Here is a 24,482-nt window from a genome sequence, read left to right as displayed (position 1 = left end):
TTTGAGTATCACAAATTTACAACACGACTATTAACCAAGTGTCAAACAATACTGAGAGTATGGTAAAAATCATAATTTTTTTAATTATACTATTTGTACTATATAATATAGTTTTATAATTACAAATAATTTTTATTTAAAATTACTGCGAAAAAATGGGTTTTAATAATTGAGTAACTGGTACAATCTATTAGGTATTACCAAACAATTGAACTTTAGATTTTTTATATATTTAAAACATAGCTTACTGTAAAAAAAAACACAGACGAAAGTAGTTACGGTCTATGGTAAACAAACTTTCAACACATAATGTATTCCACAGTGATTAGCTTTCAAGAAAATAAATTATTGCTCATATTCACATTCTGAACATTTAGTATCATAAGAGAGTGATGTAGCTTATAGTAAATTTTAGAAAAATAATTTTTTTTTAAACAAATTTGTAAAAGGAGAAGTTATAATAATAAGTATAAGTAAAATCAACAAAATAATATCAATATATCTTCAAACAAATAATAGGTACAACATAACAACCATATGTTCTTAATAGGAGGAGACAGATACTTGATAATTAATACTGTATTCATTAAATATATGGTATTTAGACTTTAATATCTGACAAAATCGTAAAACAAAATTCGATTTTAGATAAATGTATTTTAAGTTTTTGATTCATTAAAAAAATTACTTAATTCTAACCAATATGATTTTTTATAATCATTATTAAAACCTAAGTTTTATTTATTTTTTCATGTGTCATCAAAATATTTAATGTTATGTTTTGAATCTTAAAAATACTAAATAGTAACCTTAATATTCATTGTAATAGTGGAATATGCCTGTGCGTACTGAAATAAATTACTATTATGTATATATGCATTGTACATCGATTAAAAATATATTATATTTTATTCACATGAGTAGGGATAACATTTCCATACTAAATTCATAAAAATATTATTCAATATTCCTATAATTTTCTCTTTATACACAACTGACAGCAGATCCTTTAATATTAAAATAACGATCTAGATCATATTGGTAACAGGAATAATACATTTTGTTATCAAGTCTTTCCCAATAAACTCGATTTTAAGGCGGTTTAATAACTAATGAATTATAAAAGTCTAAGGATGTTAGAATCGACTATTTCTTAAGGGTGAAAATTCAGATAAATTCTAATTTCATTACAATTCAGACATACAAATCAAACCATTTCAACGATTAAAAATGACTTACTACTAGTAAAATAGTTAAATTTAAATTTTTTTTTTTTATAATTAAAAAAAAAAAAAGTAAGACGATATATAGAAAATAAATATATATATATATATATATAAATACTTATTGAAAATTTCAAGATTCTGTAATTATTCGTTTTTAAAATATAACAAAACAAAGAATTCGATTTAGTCAAAATCTGGTTTAACCTAAAAATTCCCAGTTTTTCTAAATTTTTTATATGTTTTTTTCTGATTATAAATATTATTATATTATATTATTAATTTTTAATTCTGACCTTTTAAAAGTATACAATCAAACACTAGATACAATTTTCTATCTAAAATCACTCTCAAAGTTGAAAATTGGAGCATTTAATTGACAACTTATCGTGTACGCATGTGCAAAATAAAAAACCACATCGTTGTAAAATTAATACATTCATTGCTCCCATAAGAATCTAAAATACAAAATAAACTGAAAAGTTAGATTACGGACTAAAAAAAAAATACTTGCCATTTAAATTTGATTACCTTCAAACCAAAAACCTAATCTATTCATAAATGATAAATTTAAATTATTTTAGAGCGGTTTCTTCGTTTCCTTGAGGTTTTAAATAATGACTCTTGAATAATTACTTGAATAAATTTGAAAGTTTAAATGGACAAAAAAGTAAGCTATATAAATAAATATACAAATTAATATACAATATTAAAACAGGATTACTTAAAATTAATCAACTAATAATTCGAAATAACGTTTTTATATACTCAAACAATTAGTATCCTGTTTTAAAATATAAAATTAAAAATGTACTCCATCATTTAAAAAATATAAACGATGAAAATTTAATTTTCTTCAAACATTTCGTTTTATAATTTCGTCGATTTAAAAAAAAAAAAAAAAGTAAAACGTTAATACTTTTCAAGAAAATGTGTTTTTACTTCTAAAAAAATCAGCTTTTATATATAGGTAATAGCCAATAGGTTATAAACTCGTATAGTAAAAACATGTTTTTAAAGAAATTTATTACATAAAAGTATTAAGTAAGTAAAAATTCAAAAATCTTTTTTATTGAAAAATTAAATTTAAATCTAAAAATATACCATTGACTTCTATTTATTTTAAATGTATTATGTATGTAAGTTAATATATAGTCATTACTTTAATGATTATAAACTGCATAATGATAATGTTTTTTTTTTTCAAGAAATCACAAACATGACTATGTAATTTTGTACAATAGTCAAAAATATTTCATGTCCACTGTCAATTAAGCAAACTATCTCGATGAACTAAATATTACATTGATAATAATCAACCAAAAAAATATCTGAAATCTTAATTAAGCTTTATACAAGGTTAACAAGGTGTAATAATATTATGCCCATCTAGGTTTCGAGTACATTTATCCAGCGGCTTGATATATCAAAATAAATTGTAAGCTAAGTACTACTATATGACTAAAGAAGAACCTGGGCGAATTTAATTGCATATTTAAAACAAGGACAGTGGTATAAGATGGGTTTAATTTGTAAACTTTTTTCTCGGTGATTTGGTCCGGTTGTCACAAAGTATAATAACAAAATATAATATCACATAAACTTTTAACCTTTAACATATGATATTTACAGTGTACTCGTAATAATTGAGCAATGTATTATGCTTAACAGACAACTGTATATACTGGGACTTAATATGACCAAATATGATCTGATATTTGTATAAAAAATTTCGAATCCAAATCAAAGGTTTTCCGGCATAGAATTCGGAACGAATGGTGAGCACTTGTACGTGTCCAATATAAGCGAAAAGGTCATGCTGTACGTTTTGTCAAACATCTCATCACCCGATGAAAACGTATAACAATATTATAATGTATTATATTCCATTGTAAAAACCATATACGCTATGTCTGGTCCAAAATATTTGTCTGACGTGCTGATTAAGAAATGGAAGAAGTTTGCTCTCGCTTTTAATAAAATGAATTTCCAGAAATATGGACGTACATTTTCTTAACTATATAAAAATTGAAAACTACTCATAAGGTTTCACACATAATTAATGCTGTAATATTTTCTAGAACTTCCATACCTATAATATAATATTATTGTATACATTAAAGTTTAATTTTTTTTTTTTAACAAACTCGAATAAAATATAAATCATAGGAATGATAATGATAATAATATTATCATTATACAAATTTACAAATGATTGAGCTAATAATGTTGTTACAATTATCAAAATTTCATTCATTTTTCTAACTCTTTTACAAGTCATATAAATATGAAAAGGTTTATACAGAAAACTAAAAAAAAGAAATCAATATTTTAAAATTAGGGTTGAAGAAATGGATGAAATTTTGACAACCTAAGATGTCCTGTTTAATTGTATGTAAAGATTTGTTAGAGCACTGACGATAATTTGTGTAGAAAAATTTCGGTTTTTTCCAATACCAAATTTTTAAAATATTCATAGATTAAAAAATATTTTTTTGGTTTTATTTACAAATAAAAATATTGTTTTTATAAACTTTTACAAACGATTACAATTTTAATATAAAATTATTAAACACAATATTTAATTTAAACAAGAAGGTTGAGCTACGTATGTAATTTTATTTAATTAGTAACTGTGTATTAACCTATAGGCAAGATATATTATTATTAATACTTTATCAGAACATAGACAATAATTAATATGTTTTATGATCGTTGTCAAAATATGAATAATATAATACATATTCGAACATTGTATAATAAAGTCTATCATTTTTCAAATACTTGGATTGCTTATGTCATTTTAATAGGATAAACATTTTTTTCAAATTATAACGATCCTTTTTTTTTCTGTAAATCCTGTAAATCATTAACCAGATTTTCTTTTTTTTTTTTTAATTTTGATATAAATTAATCAAAACTTGTACCAGTAGTTTCTAAGTTAATGAGCTTATAGTTTTATAGGTAAAACAGCTGATGAACATTTAATGTTTGTTGATTTCAGGATATTTTTTACAAACTATACCACTGTAATAAAATAATATTAGTTACTATGCATCAATATAATTTTAAGATCACCATAGCCCTTATTATCGTAGGATATCATCCTTAATATTGGAATTTAAATATGTAATTCAGAAACTACTTGCATGCATTTTGATATATATACATCAAAGAAATCATACAAACAATTTAGAATAAAAAAGGTAGTTCTCAGGGGATATTTTAACGACAGACAGAATTATTTAGTAGAAATTTTATTTACTAATATGTAACATATTGTATTTTTTTCCTTATTTATTTTTTTTTTTTGCAATTTATATTATATTCATAAAGTAAAAATAATGTTCATTAGATGTATTGAGAAATGCAAATCAATATGTATTACAGGCACGACATACAAGATATAAATTTACATTTATATAAAGTTAAAACAAAAATTCAATTATATATACTGGGTGGTTGTAAAACGCTCATTATTTTAAAAACTATTGACATTTTTAAAATATCTAACTTACATAATCTTAGTTGCTAAAGACAACATTTTTATACAAAAAAATTGTTTTCTGTTTTATATCGTAAATCTTAAATAACGAAAACATGCGTTTTTATTTTTTTATTCTTAAGCAAAATATTTTTTGAAGTTTTTCAATATATCAAAATCGAATTTTTGACGAGTAATTTTTAAACTATAACTATTCAAAATGTTGATGAGCAGAGTGAGTGAAAAGAGATATCTTACAAAATGTCGATCCTCTCTGTTCATTAATTATACTTTAAAATTAAAATAATTATATAAAATAAACTAAACTAAATTTTATTCATCGACATACTCCAAATAATATTCTACTTCGGAATATGAAATTAAAAATATTTGTTTGTTACTATATAAACTACATAAAAGAAATATTATCAAAAACGTTAATGTTTTCTAAAATAATGAGTCTCTTACATTCAGTGAATCACTCCGTATCTATGGGATGTAATAATTTAGAAAATATGTTCATTTTACTCAAAAATATTTAAATATATCATGTTTTCCAAAAACGCTAACTCTGTATATAAACTAAGTATTGACAATTTTCAAGTATTTTAATAAATATTCATTATAATACTCGTCAGCCTCGAATTTCAATATGCGCCAAGTTAAAAATGATCTTGAACGAGTTTACAGTTGTTTGCCGTGAGCTGATGCCAGTGTTGTTTAAATGCTGCCAATATATTTTAGTTATAATACATTTATTATAATATCTAAACAATAAAAAAAAAAAATTATAATTTAACTGTCTGTTTTTGTCTAAGTTAATCTTCAAAACAGTTAAACGGAATTTTCTCAGGTATAACTGTATAAGTAGAAAGCGTTCTAATGATTAATGATCAAGGAAAATTTGACATTTTAAGATTATAGGGTTATAATTTCACTTTTATTAAATTTAAATGGCTATTTAATATTTATACAATAAATTAGCTTTAAAGTTATTGATTAAATCGTCATGCTGGATATTTTAACTTATTGGGTATACTACGCAAAGTTAGTTTTAAGCGTTTATAGTTTTATACTTTTTATAAACCCATATTCTATCCCTGGAAAATTGAGCTAAAAAATAGGAATATACTTTTAGTCAAAACTTATTTTTTTTTTATGTAAAATATGTTAAATCATATTTTTCTTCAATTATGAAGTAGAAACTGCTTAGCGAGTTTCAATTTAAACTATTTACTTATATCAGCATTAGTATCCAAAAAGTGTTAACTAATAAGTAAAATTTATATGCTATTATACACCATAAATGAAGTTTATGTTAATTAATGTTAATGCATTAAGATATTTGAACAAATAAATTATCTCCGACAAAATAAAATTGTAAATAAGTAATAACGGAAAGTAAGAAATTTCCCCTCTCCAATCACTCCTTCAAAGTATAAGTATGCCCATGGTGCGGTCTATGGTACAATGGTTCATTATTACTTAAATAATATTGAATATTTTCTTGATAGAATAAAAACAATTATTACTTTACTGGCTTGGTTCGAATTACGAGTAAACAAAATTAAAAAATAAAATTAATCTATTATAAACTTAAACAAATTATGACTATAGTAACTATATAACAATAATTTAAAAAGTATATTTTTTTTTAAATTTATGTAGAATAATTATTATAAAAACAGTAAACATACACAATTCTTAGCATTATGTAAACTCCAACATAATAAGTAAATTATGTTTCATAAAGCACTTACTACTCAAGTACGTATACAAGAGAGAATATGGGTTTCAGATCCTCGCATAGGCCATTTTTTTACTGTATAAAATAATGTTTCTAGTATAAAAGCGACAAGCGTTCCAAAGGAATATAAAAAAATTGCTGAAACTCTGTTGTAAATTTTTATTTTGTCACATCCAAAAAACGGCAAACTGTTATACTAACGACAAATCAGTAATCAAAGCGTTATGTTAGTTTAATATAATATATTTATATCATAAAAAAATATTATTAAAAGAATAAAATTTGACGGATCAACAAATGCAAAGGCCGTCGCCATTGCAACTACGACACACGCATGTCCGTTGATTAATAATACATTTTTCTATATTAAAAAAAGTTTTAAAAATAAAAACATAATGCACAGATAAGTTTTACACATTTGTACTAAAAGATTATAAATTTTTGAATATCTACTAGCTTATAGGAACATTCCTATAGTTCTAATTCTGAAGAAGTACCTAATTGGTAGATTAACTAAAAAAAAAGAGAATTAAATTTTGTATTTTATTTATTTGTAGTTTTTAAATAAAACTTATTAAATATTCATGTTTTATTATTTATTATTTTAATGGCACACTTAAATACCTTGGTCTAACACTTAACCAATGCTTAACATGGGCTCAATAAATATGAGAAAAAAGACTATCCCTAAACAATCAGCAACATAGGTATGCTTAATTAATAGTTAATTTGTAATAAAGTTATCCCATTTAATATCAAACTACAAAATGTACAGGACATTGTTAAGACTCATTTAGATGTGCGAACTTGAGCTATATAGAAATGCTAAGAATTTCAATCTGAATAAAGTACAAACTTTTTAAAATATCGCCTTAAAAAAATTATTAAATACTAAATACTACTCCAGTTATATCAAACCATACTCTACACATTGATTATAAATTAAAAACAATTTATGACGAAGCTTAATGTTTCTAAAAAAATTTCATATTTGTCTTCCCATACAAATCTACTTATTAAAAACCTATCATCCCTCACAAATTGCAGGTAGCCTTTCGGCCTTCAAGGAGACTTCAACGTAAATGGTGCAGAGATTTATGACATTAAACCAAGAATTAAAAATAATAATAGTAATAAAAATAAAAATAAAAAGTAAAATAAAAATATACAAGCCCTAAATCTAATTGAAAGTATCATCACTGGATAACTTCTTTTCTTGAATTAAACAACTCATTTTTTTCCGTTTTCTTAACCCACGTATATTATATCTACGGTATAGATGATATATTTTCTCCTAAAAATAAAAATAAATTATTTAATGCACATATACCAAGGTTTAAATTTTTTTCTTATCCCCCTCGCATAAATTTGTATATACAAGCCACTGCTACCACCTACTTAATTTCATACTTGACAAACTCCGTAAGCATTATAAAAATTGCTGCTAATACCCTACTCAATAGTTAACAGCAATAACCAATAACATATCTAATCAATTCATCTGATTTTGATTGACAAACAACGTCAAAAATAAACCACATGCTAAAAAAACGCTAAAAATTCTAAAATAAGTTGTTAGGTTTTTATGTGTTTTTTTAACAAATTTTTTTTCCATAGTTTTTTTCTCGAATGATTAAAATTATAAAATGTAAGAGACCGATTATAGTACTCTCGGTTTCAAAATTGTTAGCAATTACAAATATTATGTATACATTTTTTACAATATCTCAAGATGTAAAGATTCTAAGCTGTAGCATTTAAATACACATTTTATCTTTTTGTTTGAGTTGTGCCCATATAATTTAGATGTCACTTTTTTCATCGAGTATCTATACAAAAAAAAGCTGAAAATTTATATTGGTTTGATTAAAAAAAAAAAAAATTAGATACTTAGAGTGCTTTATTGACGTAGATCACTTACTTTGAAAATTATTTTCATTTTCATAGACATAATTTACGTAAATAAACTGTTATATCTACAATTAAATCATACGTGATTTGAATCGAAACAAAAAACATGTTTTAATTATTCAATATTTTAAGTATTTGATCATCATTGTAGATTTTGACTTATATGAATATAGATAGTGCATGTAATTATGTATAAATAAATCTGTAAACAGTTTTCACTGTTTTCATTTAATATTTTGTTGTTATTTTGACGTAATGCTTAAGTCGCCATGACGTATTTACTCAAACGCTGTAAATGGTTGTCGGTGAATGCGTATATATAGGTACGTATCATGCATTAGTGTAGACACTAGACAATAGTAAACGAGTAGTACGGGTAAAAAACTGTTCAATTTCCAAACCAGTTTTCATTTCACTCTACGACGATCGGCTGACTAGCAGATTTTAGAAGCTTAGCGCAGTGCATTTTTGTCCGTACCTCCGTGCAAATATAAAATATTACTACAACCATTACAACACTACTTCATTAATATGGCTACATTACAAGAGGTAAATTTTAATGATAAATAATATAAAAGCACAATGAATTTAAAAATAATGGACATTTAATTAGTTTTGTTGTCACAATATAATTTTAAAACTAAATTAATATTTAATATTTTGTATTACTATAACGACGATAAGGAGATTTTTGTATATTCACGTGTATATATTATAACAATTATTGTTTTTCTGTCGTGCGCATTGACAATGCAATCATTATAAAGCACTAAATTATTAACAAAATCCACCGTAAGCAACAAACAATTCAATTTTCTTTAAATTTTTAATTAAACTATAGTGTAAAACATCAAGTAGTTATAGGAACTTTTTTGTAAAAATCTAAGTTATTCACTATGCATTGATGATATCGATCCTTAAAATATTAATGTCTCCAGTCTGTCTTTGAGTACTTTATCGCTGCAGCTATAAATAATTTCGAATATAACTCATACGTACCTACATATTTTATTATTACAAAATAATAACAGTTGAATTTCTTCTTCGGTGATACGCAAAAAATAATTTATTTGTTCATTTTCAGTTCTAAAACTCTTCATTCAAAAAATAAAAAGTTCTCTCTTCTTAATGACGATTTCGAATAATAATATTATACAACACGTTTAAACAAAATGTCGTGACTCGTGATGTCAATAATTTTCAATGCGAATTATTTATAGTATGCAGTTCTTATTAATAAGTTTTATACTATACGATTTAAGTGTGTGATAATAGTCATTAATAATTATCATGACATGTGTACATTTCAATATTAAATTATATATATATATATATATATCTGTAGACAGTGAGATGATCAATTTCTATGAAATTGACATTTTATCTTCCAATCTATAATTATACCTACTTGATACGTGTAGTTTTATTTTCTAAAGAAAACTTAATAATGTGTTGTGAATTTTATTTTTGCAGCGTACAATTTTCACCGTTTTATAACCACTGAAACTTTTAAATTAAAACAAAGGTCTATAACCTACTTCTCATTATATTATATATAATGAATTTCAATTATAGGTATGTCTTGCATAAAACATTTTTTTTTTTTTTTTACTCCAATCAATTCAATGTCAGTTACAGTTTAACCTGACCGGATAATGCATAATATATTATAATACAATATTGATTATTGTAAGTTTATAATGGATAAAATCTAATTTAAGTTTGTGAATAATCTAAAGAGTTATTTAATTTTAATCCTTAATGACTTATTTCGTGAAAGTCCTAGAACGTTATAATAATTTAACCAATTTCATATTATAATAACATTTTTATGTAGTATTTAGACACGTTTCATCAATACCTTACACTTTACAACAGTTTTATTTTCAACGTTATTAATTTAATAATAAATTTCTCCTTGCTAGAATCGCGGAAACACGTGTTTATTGCGTACTGTAGACCGCAGTATTACAAAATATAATAATATAACTGCTATAATTGTAGAAAGCCAGAAAATTATGTTAGGTACGTTTTTAAAATCCAGCAGACCGTTGACGTATACATAATAGATTTGTAGAATAAGACCACGCGGAACGCTGTATGAAATAATTTAAATGTTATAATATGCGAATCGACGCGCAAAATGTATCACAATGATTTCAAAACGATCTGTGATTGTTTTCGCGGACATGAAGTACAACATATTACTTAATATCAGGTATTAAGTCCTTAAAATACTGCCTGCACTGTACACAAATACGCATACTATAAGTGTTAGCTTTGAATGTCTTTAAGACTTGGAGAAAAGACAAGTAAAAATCAAGACAAATTTCTCAAAAAAATATCTATTTTTCACTTCGGTGTACGTGTACTTTATAATGTACAACAACAGTCGTGTGCAATTACGTCGTTCAACACTCGTATGCCTCCAAGTGCATTTTATTTACCTGTATTATATAGCTCCCCAGAGGTCAACAACTCAGAGAAATAATAACAATCATTTTCGTTATACGTATGCATGTATAGATAATGAAGAAACAGCACGTCGGCAGTGCCTTTATAATATTATGTTGTATACGGAGTACCTAACAGCTATAATATATAAATGTATGAGTAACCTTAAGCCTACATACATACGCGAGAGATTTCTTCCGCTTCCGTGTGCACTCATATTATTATATGATGTTCTATATAAAACGTACACGCTATATGATATTGATCATCACGTAACATAACGTGCGTAAGATGTGGATATATATATATTATATACGTTGAAAAACAATAATAATATTTTGGGTTCGTGGGTTTGAGGTAAGAAAAAAATACAGCGCTCGGTCAATAATAATATTATCGTTTGACGGATGATACCTATAAATATAATACAGGTGTATGATGTTATTATTATTGTTGTCGATTCGTTATTTTGATGTTACATGTGTATGTTATGTGCGTGTCTCGTTATGATTGTTGTTGTTGTTTTTTTTTTTCCACAGCGTTTCGAAGCGGCCGCTGAAGAAGTGAAAACGCTCACGAAGAGACCGACCGACGTCGAACTATTGGAACTGTACGCTCTCTACAAGCAAGCCACAGTTGGAGACAACGACACCAGTTAGTATATTGTAATGTAATATATACATAATGTGTTCGGTGTGACGTTGTGTTTGTACATTACTTATTTTTTTTTATTGTATATGCACACCCGGACGTGAAAAAAATTACTGCAAAGTAAAGTAGAACATTTATAATATTACAATAGTATATTATGTTCGTAATGCGTGTACACGGTGCAAGTTTATGAAACATAAATTTAAATTTTAAATGCATGAGAATTGCTATCGCATGGTACAGTAAGGATTATTACGTATATTTTTATATTCAAGAAACGAAAAAAATAAATCCATACGATATAAGATGTGCTTTAGCTTAGAGAAAAATTGTTAGTGATTGAGCCAACATGAAGTTTGACAACATATTTGCCTTTTACTCGGCTTGAAAATATTCAATATATTCTTAAGACATTCGTGATCTTAAATTATGAATTATTATTAATTATGATCGATTATTATGATTTAGTTAAACGACTTTGGGTTGATACATTTCATGGAATAGTTTCAAAGTAATTCGACTCATTCGTTTATCTGTTAAACCTGTAACATAAATTCCATAAAATCAAACTCATGTAACTGTAGATATATAATATGTTCGGATTAAAACAAATATTAAAAAAAAAATTAGTAGAGCCTGGACAACGTTCATATATATTATATAACGATCAATTGGATAATAAGTAATTAAATAATCAAAAATGTGTTTGCGTTTCCAATAAAATATTATAATATCACAGTATTAGGGAACAGTGATTATTATTTATGAATCAAGAAATAGGATAATATAATCAAAATTACCTAATTTTTTGCGGCATAAAGAATTAGCAAACTTACACAATATTTTATCAAGATCACTTATATATCATAATATTTAATATCAAGCATAAATTATTGGTAATTTGTGCGAGTCAAAAACACTAATTTGTTTTTCATACCTTTATAAACAGCGGCAAACGTATTGTCGTTAAATACATTTTCTCTGCGATTTTATTTTCGTTATCATAATACTTCTTATTTTCACAGCAATACGTCGAATTTAAAATTAATTTTATGCTGACCTATAACAATAAACAACGTTATTTATTACTTATTAGTATGCACTCTAATTTACGCTTTGTATGACTTTTGACATTTGACAAAACTCGTACTAACAAAAAATAAGCCTGCGTATTGTAGTAAGGGTGTATATTTTCGCACCGTTGAAAAATTATCGAGATTAAAATATTCTAAACATTAAACAGTTATTCACGTTCAATAATTCATATTTTGACGTTTTCAAATTTAAAAATAATAAACTGAAAACAAATTCAGTCGTGTATGCTAATACTTAAATATAATAAATTACGACTCTAATATAATTTATTTAATGCGACTCTTACCTGAAAACAAAAATCAAAACTAATATAAAATGAGCACAATACGTCACAAATTATGTAACTTACTTATTTACGTATACATCACACATTCCGTACTTACCTACTTATTTATATGAATTTACTAATCTTAATATGACAATATTATAATATGTAAATTACAGTTTATAATACATTTTTATTAATTTAATAAATATAGGCAAGCCCGGTATGTTTGATTTGAAGGCCAAAAAAAAGTGGGAGTACTGGAACAATATTAAAGGTACTTCCAAAGAAGACTGCCAAGAAAAATATATTGCAAAAATTGAAGAATTCGTTGTCAAATACAGGGATTGATTTCTAAAAATAAACTAATATATTTATAAATTTATAATGTATCTTTTATCATACGTTTTTTTCTTTGTTGTTCACTCGTTTACAAAAATCAATATAATTTAAATAAATAAACGATTTTTTTTTTATGTATTTTAATGTAAAATACATTTTAATATTAACATTCAATATTGAAAAGAATTGAACAATTTTAACTTTTAAAAGGGTGATCTATTATTTTCTTTAAAACCTATTTTACGTAAAGCTGTCTTTCGTAAAAAAAAAAAATGTAAGGAACAATTTAATATAAACTAAATTTTTAAATTTTAAAGGATCATAGAATGTGTATAATTTTTTATTGTATACTACTCATTATTTTCATTTGATTATTTATTAAGTGCTAATAAAATATTAATAAGTGTAATATTGAACATTGTTTTGTGAGTATTTTCAATTTTTATTACTGTTGTAATAATTATTATTGGGTATAATAATGATTAATGAATAATGACCATTTTTATTTTAATATTTTTGTTATATTTAGTCAACTTAAAAGAAATCAAAGAACTCACTCTGCTGTACTTATAATAAGTTTTATATTTACCTTTTCATTGAATTGGTCTTCTGTAATAGTTGTGTTAAATTTTAATTAAATTATAAATCGAAAATCGATCCAGCCTGTATTTCTAAGGAAAGTTTATTGTATATTTATATTTCATAATGTTATGGCGAGATATGTTAAACTAATTTTTAACAACAATTTAGCATAAGTATATTTTTTAATAGCTATTCTATAATAATTTCATATTTATATTATATACCATTATACATATAACTTATAAGTAAATATCAACGTACTGTAGAACGGTATAGTTTCGTGTTATAAATTATTGAATATACAGCTTAAAATAAAACAAAATATTTTTCAATATTATTGAATAACAATAGGTTGAATTCATAGTGTAATATATCAACCTTTTAAAGTTAATATTTTTAGCATTACAACTTAAGACACAGGTTTTCTTTCTACCAATTTATAAATGTTATTTTGGTATGTATAATTCTAATAACTTATAATACTATATGGAAAAATCAAATTTTTAGATATTTTTTTTTCTTAGCTTCTATCGATTATGATTGGGAGGCAAAATTATTTTAAATACAAAATGTTATGTTATACAATTATAATTAAGTTTTTTCTGAAAATTATACAACAATATTTTTTTTCAAGTGAATTGTTATAAATTATAACTTATAATATTGAGGCTGTTATATAATTTAGAAAAATTATAATTATATTTTTTATTGACGAATAAAATATTTAGGTTAATCTATGAGGATTCTTCACAAAATATGTGATTATAAACCTAATGTTTTAGTTAGTCATTTGCCCAATATATTATAATGAATCAATTTTACGTATCACCATTATTATTTACATTTTTAAATCTTTAAACATAGATAGGTCTAATTTTAAAGTTTTCACTATCAGGAATGTTTATGTTGACACAATAACTTAATAATATTTTATTATTTTGTACACAGCTCTGTATGCAGATTTCCAAATTACAATATTATGTTTTATCGTCGTGACTCAAGATGTTGTTGCTCGTTATTATCTCTCTTATTATTATTTTATTATTGTCGACAAATGACGTATATATGACTCATTAATTTATTTTTTTAATACTTTATCTCTACCTGTTCGCTCGATGCTTCGACTTTCTAATCATGGAAATGTGGTGAATAAATCGCAGCGTTTACGTAATAAGGACAGGATTATCTAGATTTCATACTGGTTTAAATACAGTTAACCGAAAACTATTAAAATTATACACTAATAGACAATTATAGAAATCTTCTCTACACGCCACATAAACAGAATAATAATAAAAATAATAATACAGATTATTTTTGAGTAAATTTACAAAGTCTAATTTTCAGTAAAATAATTATTTTTTAACCAAAAAATGGCGTGGATAAAGCTGAAATACTAGTATGGAATACTTTTATTTTGATACCATTAGTTTAATAAAAATAAAAACTAAAAGTATTAAGTTGGTTATACTTTTTACTTATACTTAACATTCTAATTTAACAGTATTAAAAAAAAAATAGTTTTATAATGAAAAATACAGTCCGTTTTACACATACAATGGAATATCATGATTAAATGACATACCACATGATAATCTAATTTATATGAGTTTTTGTTTTTTAAATAACTTTTATAGAAGAATTTACATTCTATACTACGTATATGTACAATGAGTAAATTTGTGGGAAAATTAACAGTGATGGGGCGGTGAAGAGGAAATTCACAGTACAGCAACCTAAAAATTAATTTTAAATTTACAAAGTATAAAGAAGTTCTCTAGATCAGTTCCAGTTGATGTGTTTGATTGGATTGCCAAGAAGTTATTTTGAGTGCAGTTGAGATTTGATATGATTTGAGCGTTCTCTTGTATTTTAGAGATTTATATGAATTATAACTTTTTCATTGAACCATAACTGTATGTTACTATCGACATACTTAAGAGATTCAAAATCGTTTTGTAATAATAGTAATACAAATTACAATTATAAGTAAAATAAATTGTCACTTTTTTAAATATTTTGAATGTATTTTTTTTTTAAATTTAAATCTTATATTTTGAAATTTTTTTATGCAATGAATTTGGATATGGATTTTGAAATTCAATAATTTGATTAAGGATTTTGCCAAGTTTTATCAATATCATAATCAATGATTATTATTATATTATATTCGTTTTTATTTACACGCAGCTTTATGATTATTACCCGACGGAATGTACATTATATTGAGTTCCTGTACACTAATTTATTGCGATTGTAATCACTCCTGTTTGTAGTGTAATGAAAATGTAAAAAATTTTTGTTTTACCAACAACCGTTGTGCATCCTTTCATGTTGATTTAATGAATATACATTTACAATAATTTATATTATATTGTATTAATAGCCAATTTTCAATGTATATCTATAAAAATGGATAAATCAATATCTGTACGGCTGTATACTTTTAATGTTTTTAATTGTTAATTATTTTTAAATACCTATACATAAATACAAAATACCACATCAAATGATAGCTTACTCATTAAACATAATAAGAGTATGATAATATTAACTTCAATCTCCAATAACATTTATATTAAATATATTAATAGATTATAGATTATGGATGAGTTTATTACATATTTATGATCGGCAACAATCTGAATTTATAAAAAATGTATATTTGCTCCGTGAAAACAAGCGTACAACGCAGGTACAATGTACACATTTTAATTATTAGTTATTAAAACATTTAAACGTAAATAATAATGAAAACCGTGTGATAAATTAAATTTTATTCAAATTTTAATCATAGGTTGGTAAATATATTAATATTATATTGTATAATGTATACGAAAGTAAACCCGATGAGTGATTGATGATTTTAATGTGTATTTAATATTGTTCATTATTTACCTTTTTATTTATTTGTTAATTTTTGTTACTAAATAAAAATATAATGATATATAGCGTCATGTACATTGTAAATAGATTAGTACAAAAGTATAAGAGTGTATCAAGGCTATATCATACTACTAAATTATTTATTAATTGTTATTGGAATCTCCTGTATACATATATTTAAGTACTTCGAATTTCGATGTTATTTTCATTTTCATCTTTTTTCTAGTATTGGGAGACAGACTTATTTATAAATATTTTTCTTTCTAATATTATTGATTATTATAAATACCACCGAATAGAACAAAAAAAAAAAAATAAATAACAATACAGGTTAAGGCCATTAAGGGTACTCACAGGTTACAATACCCACCAAACAAGTAGGTAACGACGTTACGTCATTAATTACTACATTTTATGCATCATACAAAGTGATGCATTGTCTATGCTTGGAAATAAATATAAAGTTGTTTTAATTTGATTTATCGTATTTTTTTTTTAAACATAAGTGTAAAATCTATAGCCAATAGATTATATGCAGTATTTAGTTTTTTATTTAACCAATCAAACATGAATAGACTATAAATTATAATAAACATAATAATAATAATAAATATGTAGCTACTAGAAAAATATAATTTAATGATTAATCAGATCTCATGACTTATGAAAAATTTAAGTCAAGATTTTCATACATTTTATATTATGATGCATAAATATATAAAATATAGACAATGATTAGATTTGTCCACTCTAGATTATACTATGTAGATGGTTCGATTGTTCGTATTGTTACAAAGTTTATTGTTCTATTGCTGTTAATCAGTCACAACTTGAAGTTATTATTTGAACTTGTCAGCTGTTAACACAAAAGTGATGTCAAGTATTCAGCAACAAATCGAAAAAAAAAGTTACATGGTGTGACTTGGTTTGGAAGGAGGAAAGAAAGAATTGCTTAAAACAACTCTTCAAAATAAAAATATATTTAATTTTTTTTTTAATTTTTACACAGATTTTCATTTTCATTTTTTTGAAAATAAACAAATATTATTAATTAGTAAGAGATAAAGAAATTTGATTGTCAATAGATCTATGTTTATTTTTATTTATTAAAATACTAGCAATATCAAATAATTATATAATTATATATTCAGCCATTTAATGTGTTTTACCTTAGAAACTATTCTGCTTTAATTTAATAGTTTCAAAAATATTGCTACTATTTTATCAAAATTCATAATATACTTTTTGGTTAATAGATTGTTACGCTTAAAACTTTTTTCTTCGATGTTTCTATAAAATAAGAAAAATAAAACACTATAATATAAGTAGTTTATCTAGAGCCAATACGTTAGAGAAATAGTAAATATTTGAGTAAGCATATTTTATACATAATAAAATTTTCTTAGAAATTGTATCACACCTATAGAGTAAACATAGTAAAATACTCACTATAATAAATAGAATATTGATGGTTATTAAAAAGATATGATATAACAATTAAAGTTATCTATTTGGATCCTCCAGTTTTCCAAGTTGGCCTATAGGGCTATAGCTAAAAATGTATCTAAATTATTTTTTTTATAATATTATACTATAATACATTTTATGTAAATAAATAAATAAATACCAGTATTAGTATTTTTTAAAATAGTACTAAATAACTACTAAATAATTGATTACTATAAAATACAATATTTTTTTACCTTATAACTTCTAGTATTTATATGTATATAATATAATTACAATCCATTCAATTAGAATTACCTACACATTTACATTTGTTATAATTAGTTATTAATATTTTATATATTACATGGTATACCATACCATGTTGTACTCAGTATGACAATATACGAGTACACAAACAAAATAATTTAAACAATATGTACCTACCTATTCAATACTTTGATATTTTTTCAATATTGCATTTTTTTAATATTGTATTAGGTAATCAATACTAATGGCACAGAATATTATCATTTTCAAAAAAATCCAACAATATCCCCATACAATCGTAAATATCTCATTATATCCCGCTGCACAAATCAATATTCGATAAATGTTTATTTTAAATTTTAAATACCTAGTATTGTAAATATCCTACCAAAACAAACTTACATTTAATAAAAACTTGTTTGTTCTTGCTTTACTATATTCCCTGACGTATTAGCATACCACTATTTCAGACGTAGGTACATAGTTTGTTTTACATTATTGTTCCAATATTTAATTTATTTGTCTGTGCATACGACTAAATAATATGCAGTTAATAGATATCTAGCTGTATAAATAAATACCTATTGACGTATAGCGTATACTTAAACATATCAAACGATGAGATGATTAAAGCTAATATAATACATCAGACATATTTAATATATTACCATATAAACATATCTTTGATAAATTATTTACCAATAAATATTAATGATTGTTTTACCCGCTTAACTCTATACAATATTATAGAGCTTATGATTTATAAGTTATAACTCGATAGTTATTTCATTTTCATAATCTGTGAACGTATTTATATGAAAAAAAAAAATACAACTATAATATCCAGTTTTCTAGTTCCTATTTATTTTTTCTACTTATTAAAATTAAATCCATTCATTATTTATTATGTAGTATGTACCTATTACTATTGTCTATTGTTTACTAATAAATATAGATGATAATATAATATAGTTTTAGGAATTTATTGCAACTAGTTTCAAATTCCTATAGTTATTAGAATTTTATTTTTATATTTTTTACCTATATTGAATAATTCAACTGGTATTCATTGAGCAATAATTTATGTATAATATTAAAAACAATGTTTAGCTTCGGATTACAAATGTAATTAGTATGAGATAATATTTCATTTTCATGATTTATTTTACATTTGTAATAAAATGTATTTTTAGAAAAATTGTTTTGGTTTTAAGTTGATACAAAATCATATAAGTAATGAGTTTAGAATTATTTTTATGATAGAGAATTCCTACATCATAAGTTATTAATTTATTTTAATTTGGAAAAATAATTATTTTAGTTAGTTAATACTACCTATATAACAATAAATAAAATTACGTGTATAAAATGTAATTTAGATTGTGTACATTATAATATTACTTTAGTTGTTTGGTCTAATGACTTTCAAGCTATGAGTCGCGATTATTAAAAAAAGTTTGGGAGCCGTTGCTGTAGTCACTATAGTATACATTTATTATTTAGTTATCAATATTGTTCCGTCCGAAATCTAAAACATATATTTTTAAGAATCATATTCATATTTATAACGCAAATCAGAAGACTTCAAAATGTCAAATCGTGGAATACCAAACAAAGTCAAACAAATAATAAATAATACATTTATGCATGTACATGATCAGAAATCCCAAATTCCTAAAGAGAGTTACAATGAAATACATCATGAGAAATAATTTTTTTAATTATAGCTTAAAAAATATGTAATATATTGTTGTTTTTATTTATAAAAAAAAATGTTTTTTTAATTATAGCTTATCAGTTATCACATATCCATATTTCACATAGTGACATGTTAAGGATTTTTTTGTGAGAGGGGAGGGGGGGGTGATACGATTAAAATGTTCAATGCCAGCATTTTATTACTTACTGATAAATAAATGAATAATAAAATAAACATAACTATAACTGTTTAAATATAAGTTTAAAAATAGAGGAGGATCAAAATGGAAGATATATCCCTATAATCTACCCGTAAATACGGCACTAACATATTATCTAATTAGTATATAAACAGAGATAATATAGTAGGTGCATATAGATATAGTACAGTATAACTAAAAATCTATGTATAATATAATATAACATCAAATAATAATAAATTCAATATATCACAGACTAACAGAACTAAATGTATAATCGCTGATCTCACCATCACGCCCAAGTCCATACAATAATATTAAAATACGATAGTTGCAATTGCAATAACTAATATCATGCTTTTAAAAAGGGACTGTCACTACACGTAAACAATATTATTGCAGTTATTAATATTAGTTTATGTTATGTCAATGTATGCATTTATAGAGCAATGCGCTATGAAAAGTTCATAAAGTAGTTGATGACATAAATGTAAATTTGGATAGCTTGATTATTTGGGTCTTACCTAAAATAATTTATTCATACACTAATGAGTAAAATGTAAAATATTAGACGTTAGTACATAAAAGTTAAGGTTTTCCCACTTATCAGTGATCGATGGGGGTTAACCCCTTATACAAAAATTATGTATATATGATACACCAATAGTTCGTAGTACCCATTGTACCTATATAAAATTCATATTATCATAAAATTCTTTTCATAATTAAACATTGTTATACAACATATTATATTTGGGTTTAACTCAAATAATGAGTTTTTTAATATTTAGAACCACGATTTAAAAAAAGAAATAGATATGATCGATTTTTTTTACACCGGATTTCCTATTAGGAGGCCCTACTCAGCATTATTATATCTAACTCTAATTCTATTGTGTATTTAATTAAACCAATTGTTCAGAAATTTTCTGATTTTACCATTTTGACCAGAACAAATCCTAAAATATTTTTGAAAACATGCAACGCACAAAATGTATTTAGTATGATAATATTTGAACGATATTTATTTATTAATTTACTATAAATAAACGGGACGAGCACTTTGTAGTCACACACAAAATCAGAACACAAATCAATATAAAGTCTATAAATAATGATAAAAAGAGAAAATATCGATGATTTTGTGGAATCTCAATTCTCTACACGATGTTATCAGTATAGTGGCCAATTTATGCATAATTTATTACATTATTCGGTGTAGATGAAATGACGGTTTCGGGTTAAACGCTCAATACTATACCTATAGGTAAAATGGAAATATTATTAAGTCGGCGCGCAGCACACGCCGTGGCGAGTTACCTAATATAACCCAACATCCGTCTAACCGGTTAATCGCCTAAATATTATTATATTTTATCACAATAATAATATATTATTACCCATATATAAGCAACAAGCGTATTTTAACCGGCGCCCGCGTGTGACCTTTCTCGTTCCAATGTCAGAACACATCGTACCCGACCGCCACTCCGAACATTTAATAAGTCGTGTTCGTATTTCGTACGCGTTATAATGATATTCACGTACAAACTCTCTACGAATAGCCGCCGCCGCCGCCCCGCCACCACCGGCGCGATCGTGTGCCTACCAGCTATATACCGTGTACTGCCACGGTTAACGGTTATCAACACTCGACAGTTATCATCGACCACTCCGCAGCCCGCAATCGTTTTCTGACTTTCAAACTATTCACCAGCAGCTCACCTCACGCTTTACGGGCAGTATCTGCAGATCCGTACGCCGAAGACGTTTGTTGACGCGCACTTCCGCCATCGCTCTTAACCCGATCCTTTCTCAGGAACACGCACCATGGTAAGTTTACCCGCGATAAATCGCATTCAAACCGTATTCTTCCGTTTGTTTCACTACGATCATCGTAATGTTAATAGTCATATTCTCACGCAATGAATAATAATGTTCAACGTGTACAAAAACAACGCGTCCTCGTGAGTTTTGTCTACGTACACAAACATCGTTTTTGATCAGTTGATTTTCGATTGTCAAATAATCTCCATGTTTTATCATAGTTACTCTTGTCATTATTTACATAATTACAAATGCGGTACGAGAATAATCGTGACCCTGTAATGTGTGTACACGACCTCGGTGCAATTACTCGTGCCAACAAGTGTGACACTAACTCTAAAATATAAAATATAATATCCTAATACCTTACTGATATAACCGTGCATATAAATAATACTTTGCATTTGCAGTCTTTTGACGAAGCAGTTGATAAAGTGAAGAACTTGAAACAAACTCCCAGTGATAACCATTTGTTGGAACTCTATGCATACTTTAAACAAGCAACGGTTGGTGATATAAACACAGGTAAAAAGATTTGATACTAAAATATACGTAGAATGTGTACCGTTGTAACAATTTTTTATGTTTTACATAGCCAAACCTGGGTTTTTGGACTTCAAAGGAAAAGCCAAATGGGAAGCATGGAATTCAAAGAAAGGCATAAGCTCTGACGAAGCTAAAACAAAATATATTGAAATTGTCGATAAGCTTGTTGAAGAAATCGGCCTCAACGCTTAAACCATATGGCTAATTTAATGGTCATTAATCACAAACATGCAACACACAAATATCTACTCATAAATTCTACTTAATCTATTTAATTTAATAAAATTTGTGATAATGATTACAAATCTCACTATATTATATATAATAAAATGACCAAGTTGTTTGGTTGCATTTTAAAGTGTGCCTCTAAGTCACGCAGAAAGACTATTATTGACTTTTATGATCAACTTTGTTAATTTACATCACAGTTAAATTATTGTTAATTTATCTTCTTAAATACTTAAATATAGATCAATATTTATTCATTTACATTTCATTGGGAATAAGTAACTACAAAATAAAAACCATTTTTGATGATATATTGTTTTCGTCAGTGGTTTATGATTTACTTATGTATTTTTTTTTTTTTTTTAAGAATTGTGCCTTAAATTAAAATATTAGTTTTTATGAATTAAGTGATGTGTCTTTTTTATTTTTTCCAAATTGTTATATTATAGTATACCTTATTATTAAGATCTGGATTTTTAATCTCCGAGTAACTTAAAATAATGTACATGTAAACATAGAAAAACCTTCAAATACACATTTGAAACATTCTTAATTTGTTTTTAATTAGCTCATATAATATATATCCAACATTTTCTTAAAATTGTATTCATATTTTTTTTTTTATTTTAAAGTTAATAGTTAAAGAATAATTCTTTTTTAGTTATGAAATAATATTTCTACTCACTTTATTGAATTATTAATATTATACTTACAAGATATAACAAGAAAAATAATTATACAAACAATAAAAATAAATTATTAGTAAATACCATTTGCAAACTAGTAAAAATTAAACAATAAAATTTTATTAAAGTTAAGTACAATAAACGTATTATATATAATGTCAACTTAACAATTATATACCCTACAATATTGAAAATAGAAATATTTTTTAAGTGTAATTTAAATATGAAATTAGAAAATCTATGCTCAATAACTATAAACAAAAAACTAAATTACTTGTTAACCATAGAATAAATAACCATATATAATACCACATTATTACACTTTGATAAATTAACAACTAATTAATAGTATTTGTAATATTCTACAGTGAAAATAAAAATAACCAAAATATGTTTATTCTATGCATTTTCTTTTAAACAGATTTTCTATATTTCTCACTTTCATCAAACCATGTCAATAAAAATATGTAATTTAATTCAAATCCAGGCACTACGTATAACCATGTCTATTGTAATATGATTTTATTGATAAATAATTGTAGTTATTGGGTTTCATAATCATGAAATAGGTACCTTTAAATTATTGATTAGGTAGTGCTAGGGGGTTAAATACTTGACAGTTTAGTAATGGCTTACCTAGTATTTTTAGACTTACAACTATAAGTAGGTTGTGGCGTTTAAAATTTAGAATTTTTTATAGTTATTAATAATACTGAAAATATGCAGGCTTATCAATAGTTGTTCTATTACAGTTATAGAACTAATATCATTCAAAAATTTATATTTTTGTAGTAATTATAACAAATAATATGTAATATAATTTTTTTAATACTATGTAATAACTAGTTATATAATATTAACATATTATGATACTAGTATAGTCTATAGATTCTAAAATATTTATAATCAATAATAATAGGGTACCTATTAAATAGCACAGA

At 24.8% G+C, this 24,482-nt stretch overlaps 2 protein-coding genes across 2 annotated transcripts; both read left to right on the top strand.

Annotated features, from left to right (window-relative positions):
* The first annotated feature begins 8,712 nt into the window (after positions 1–8,712).
* On the top strand, positions 8,713–13,212 carry LOC112591594 (acyl-CoA-binding protein homolog). Its single transcript, XM_025335445.1, has 3 exons — positions 8,713–8,914; positions 11,359–11,473; positions 13,045–13,212. The coding sequence occupies exons 1-3, from the start codon at positions 8,897–8,899 to the stop codon at positions 13,179–13,181; spliced, it is 270 nt and encodes an 89-aa protein (XP_025191230.1). The 5' UTR covers positions 8,713–8,896; the 3' UTR covers positions 13,182–13,212.
* Positions 13,213–21,895: 8,683 nt separating this feature from the next.
* Positions 21,896–23,367, top strand: LOC112591598 (acyl-CoA-binding protein-like). The gene is made up of 3 exons (XM_025335460.1): positions 21,896–22,087; positions 22,492–22,606; positions 22,677–23,367. Exons 1-3 carry the CDS (start codon positions 22,085–22,087, stop codon positions 22,817–22,819), a joined length of 261 nt encoding a protein of 86 aa, XP_025191245.1. The 5' UTR covers positions 21,896–22,084; the 3' UTR covers positions 22,820–23,367.
* Positions 23,368–24,482: the final 1,115 nt, after the last annotated feature.

This window comes from Melanaphis sacchari, unplaced genomic scaffold (assembly GCF_002803265.2).
Source record: "Melanaphis sacchari strain LSU unplaced genomic scaffold, SCAv2.0 Contig0_pilon_pilon, whole genome shotgun sequence".
Lineage (NCBI taxonomy): Eukaryota > Metazoa > Arthropoda > Insecta > Hemiptera > Aphididae > Melanaphis > Melanaphis sacchari.
This window is presented reverse-complemented; position numbering and strand designations above follow the sequence as displayed.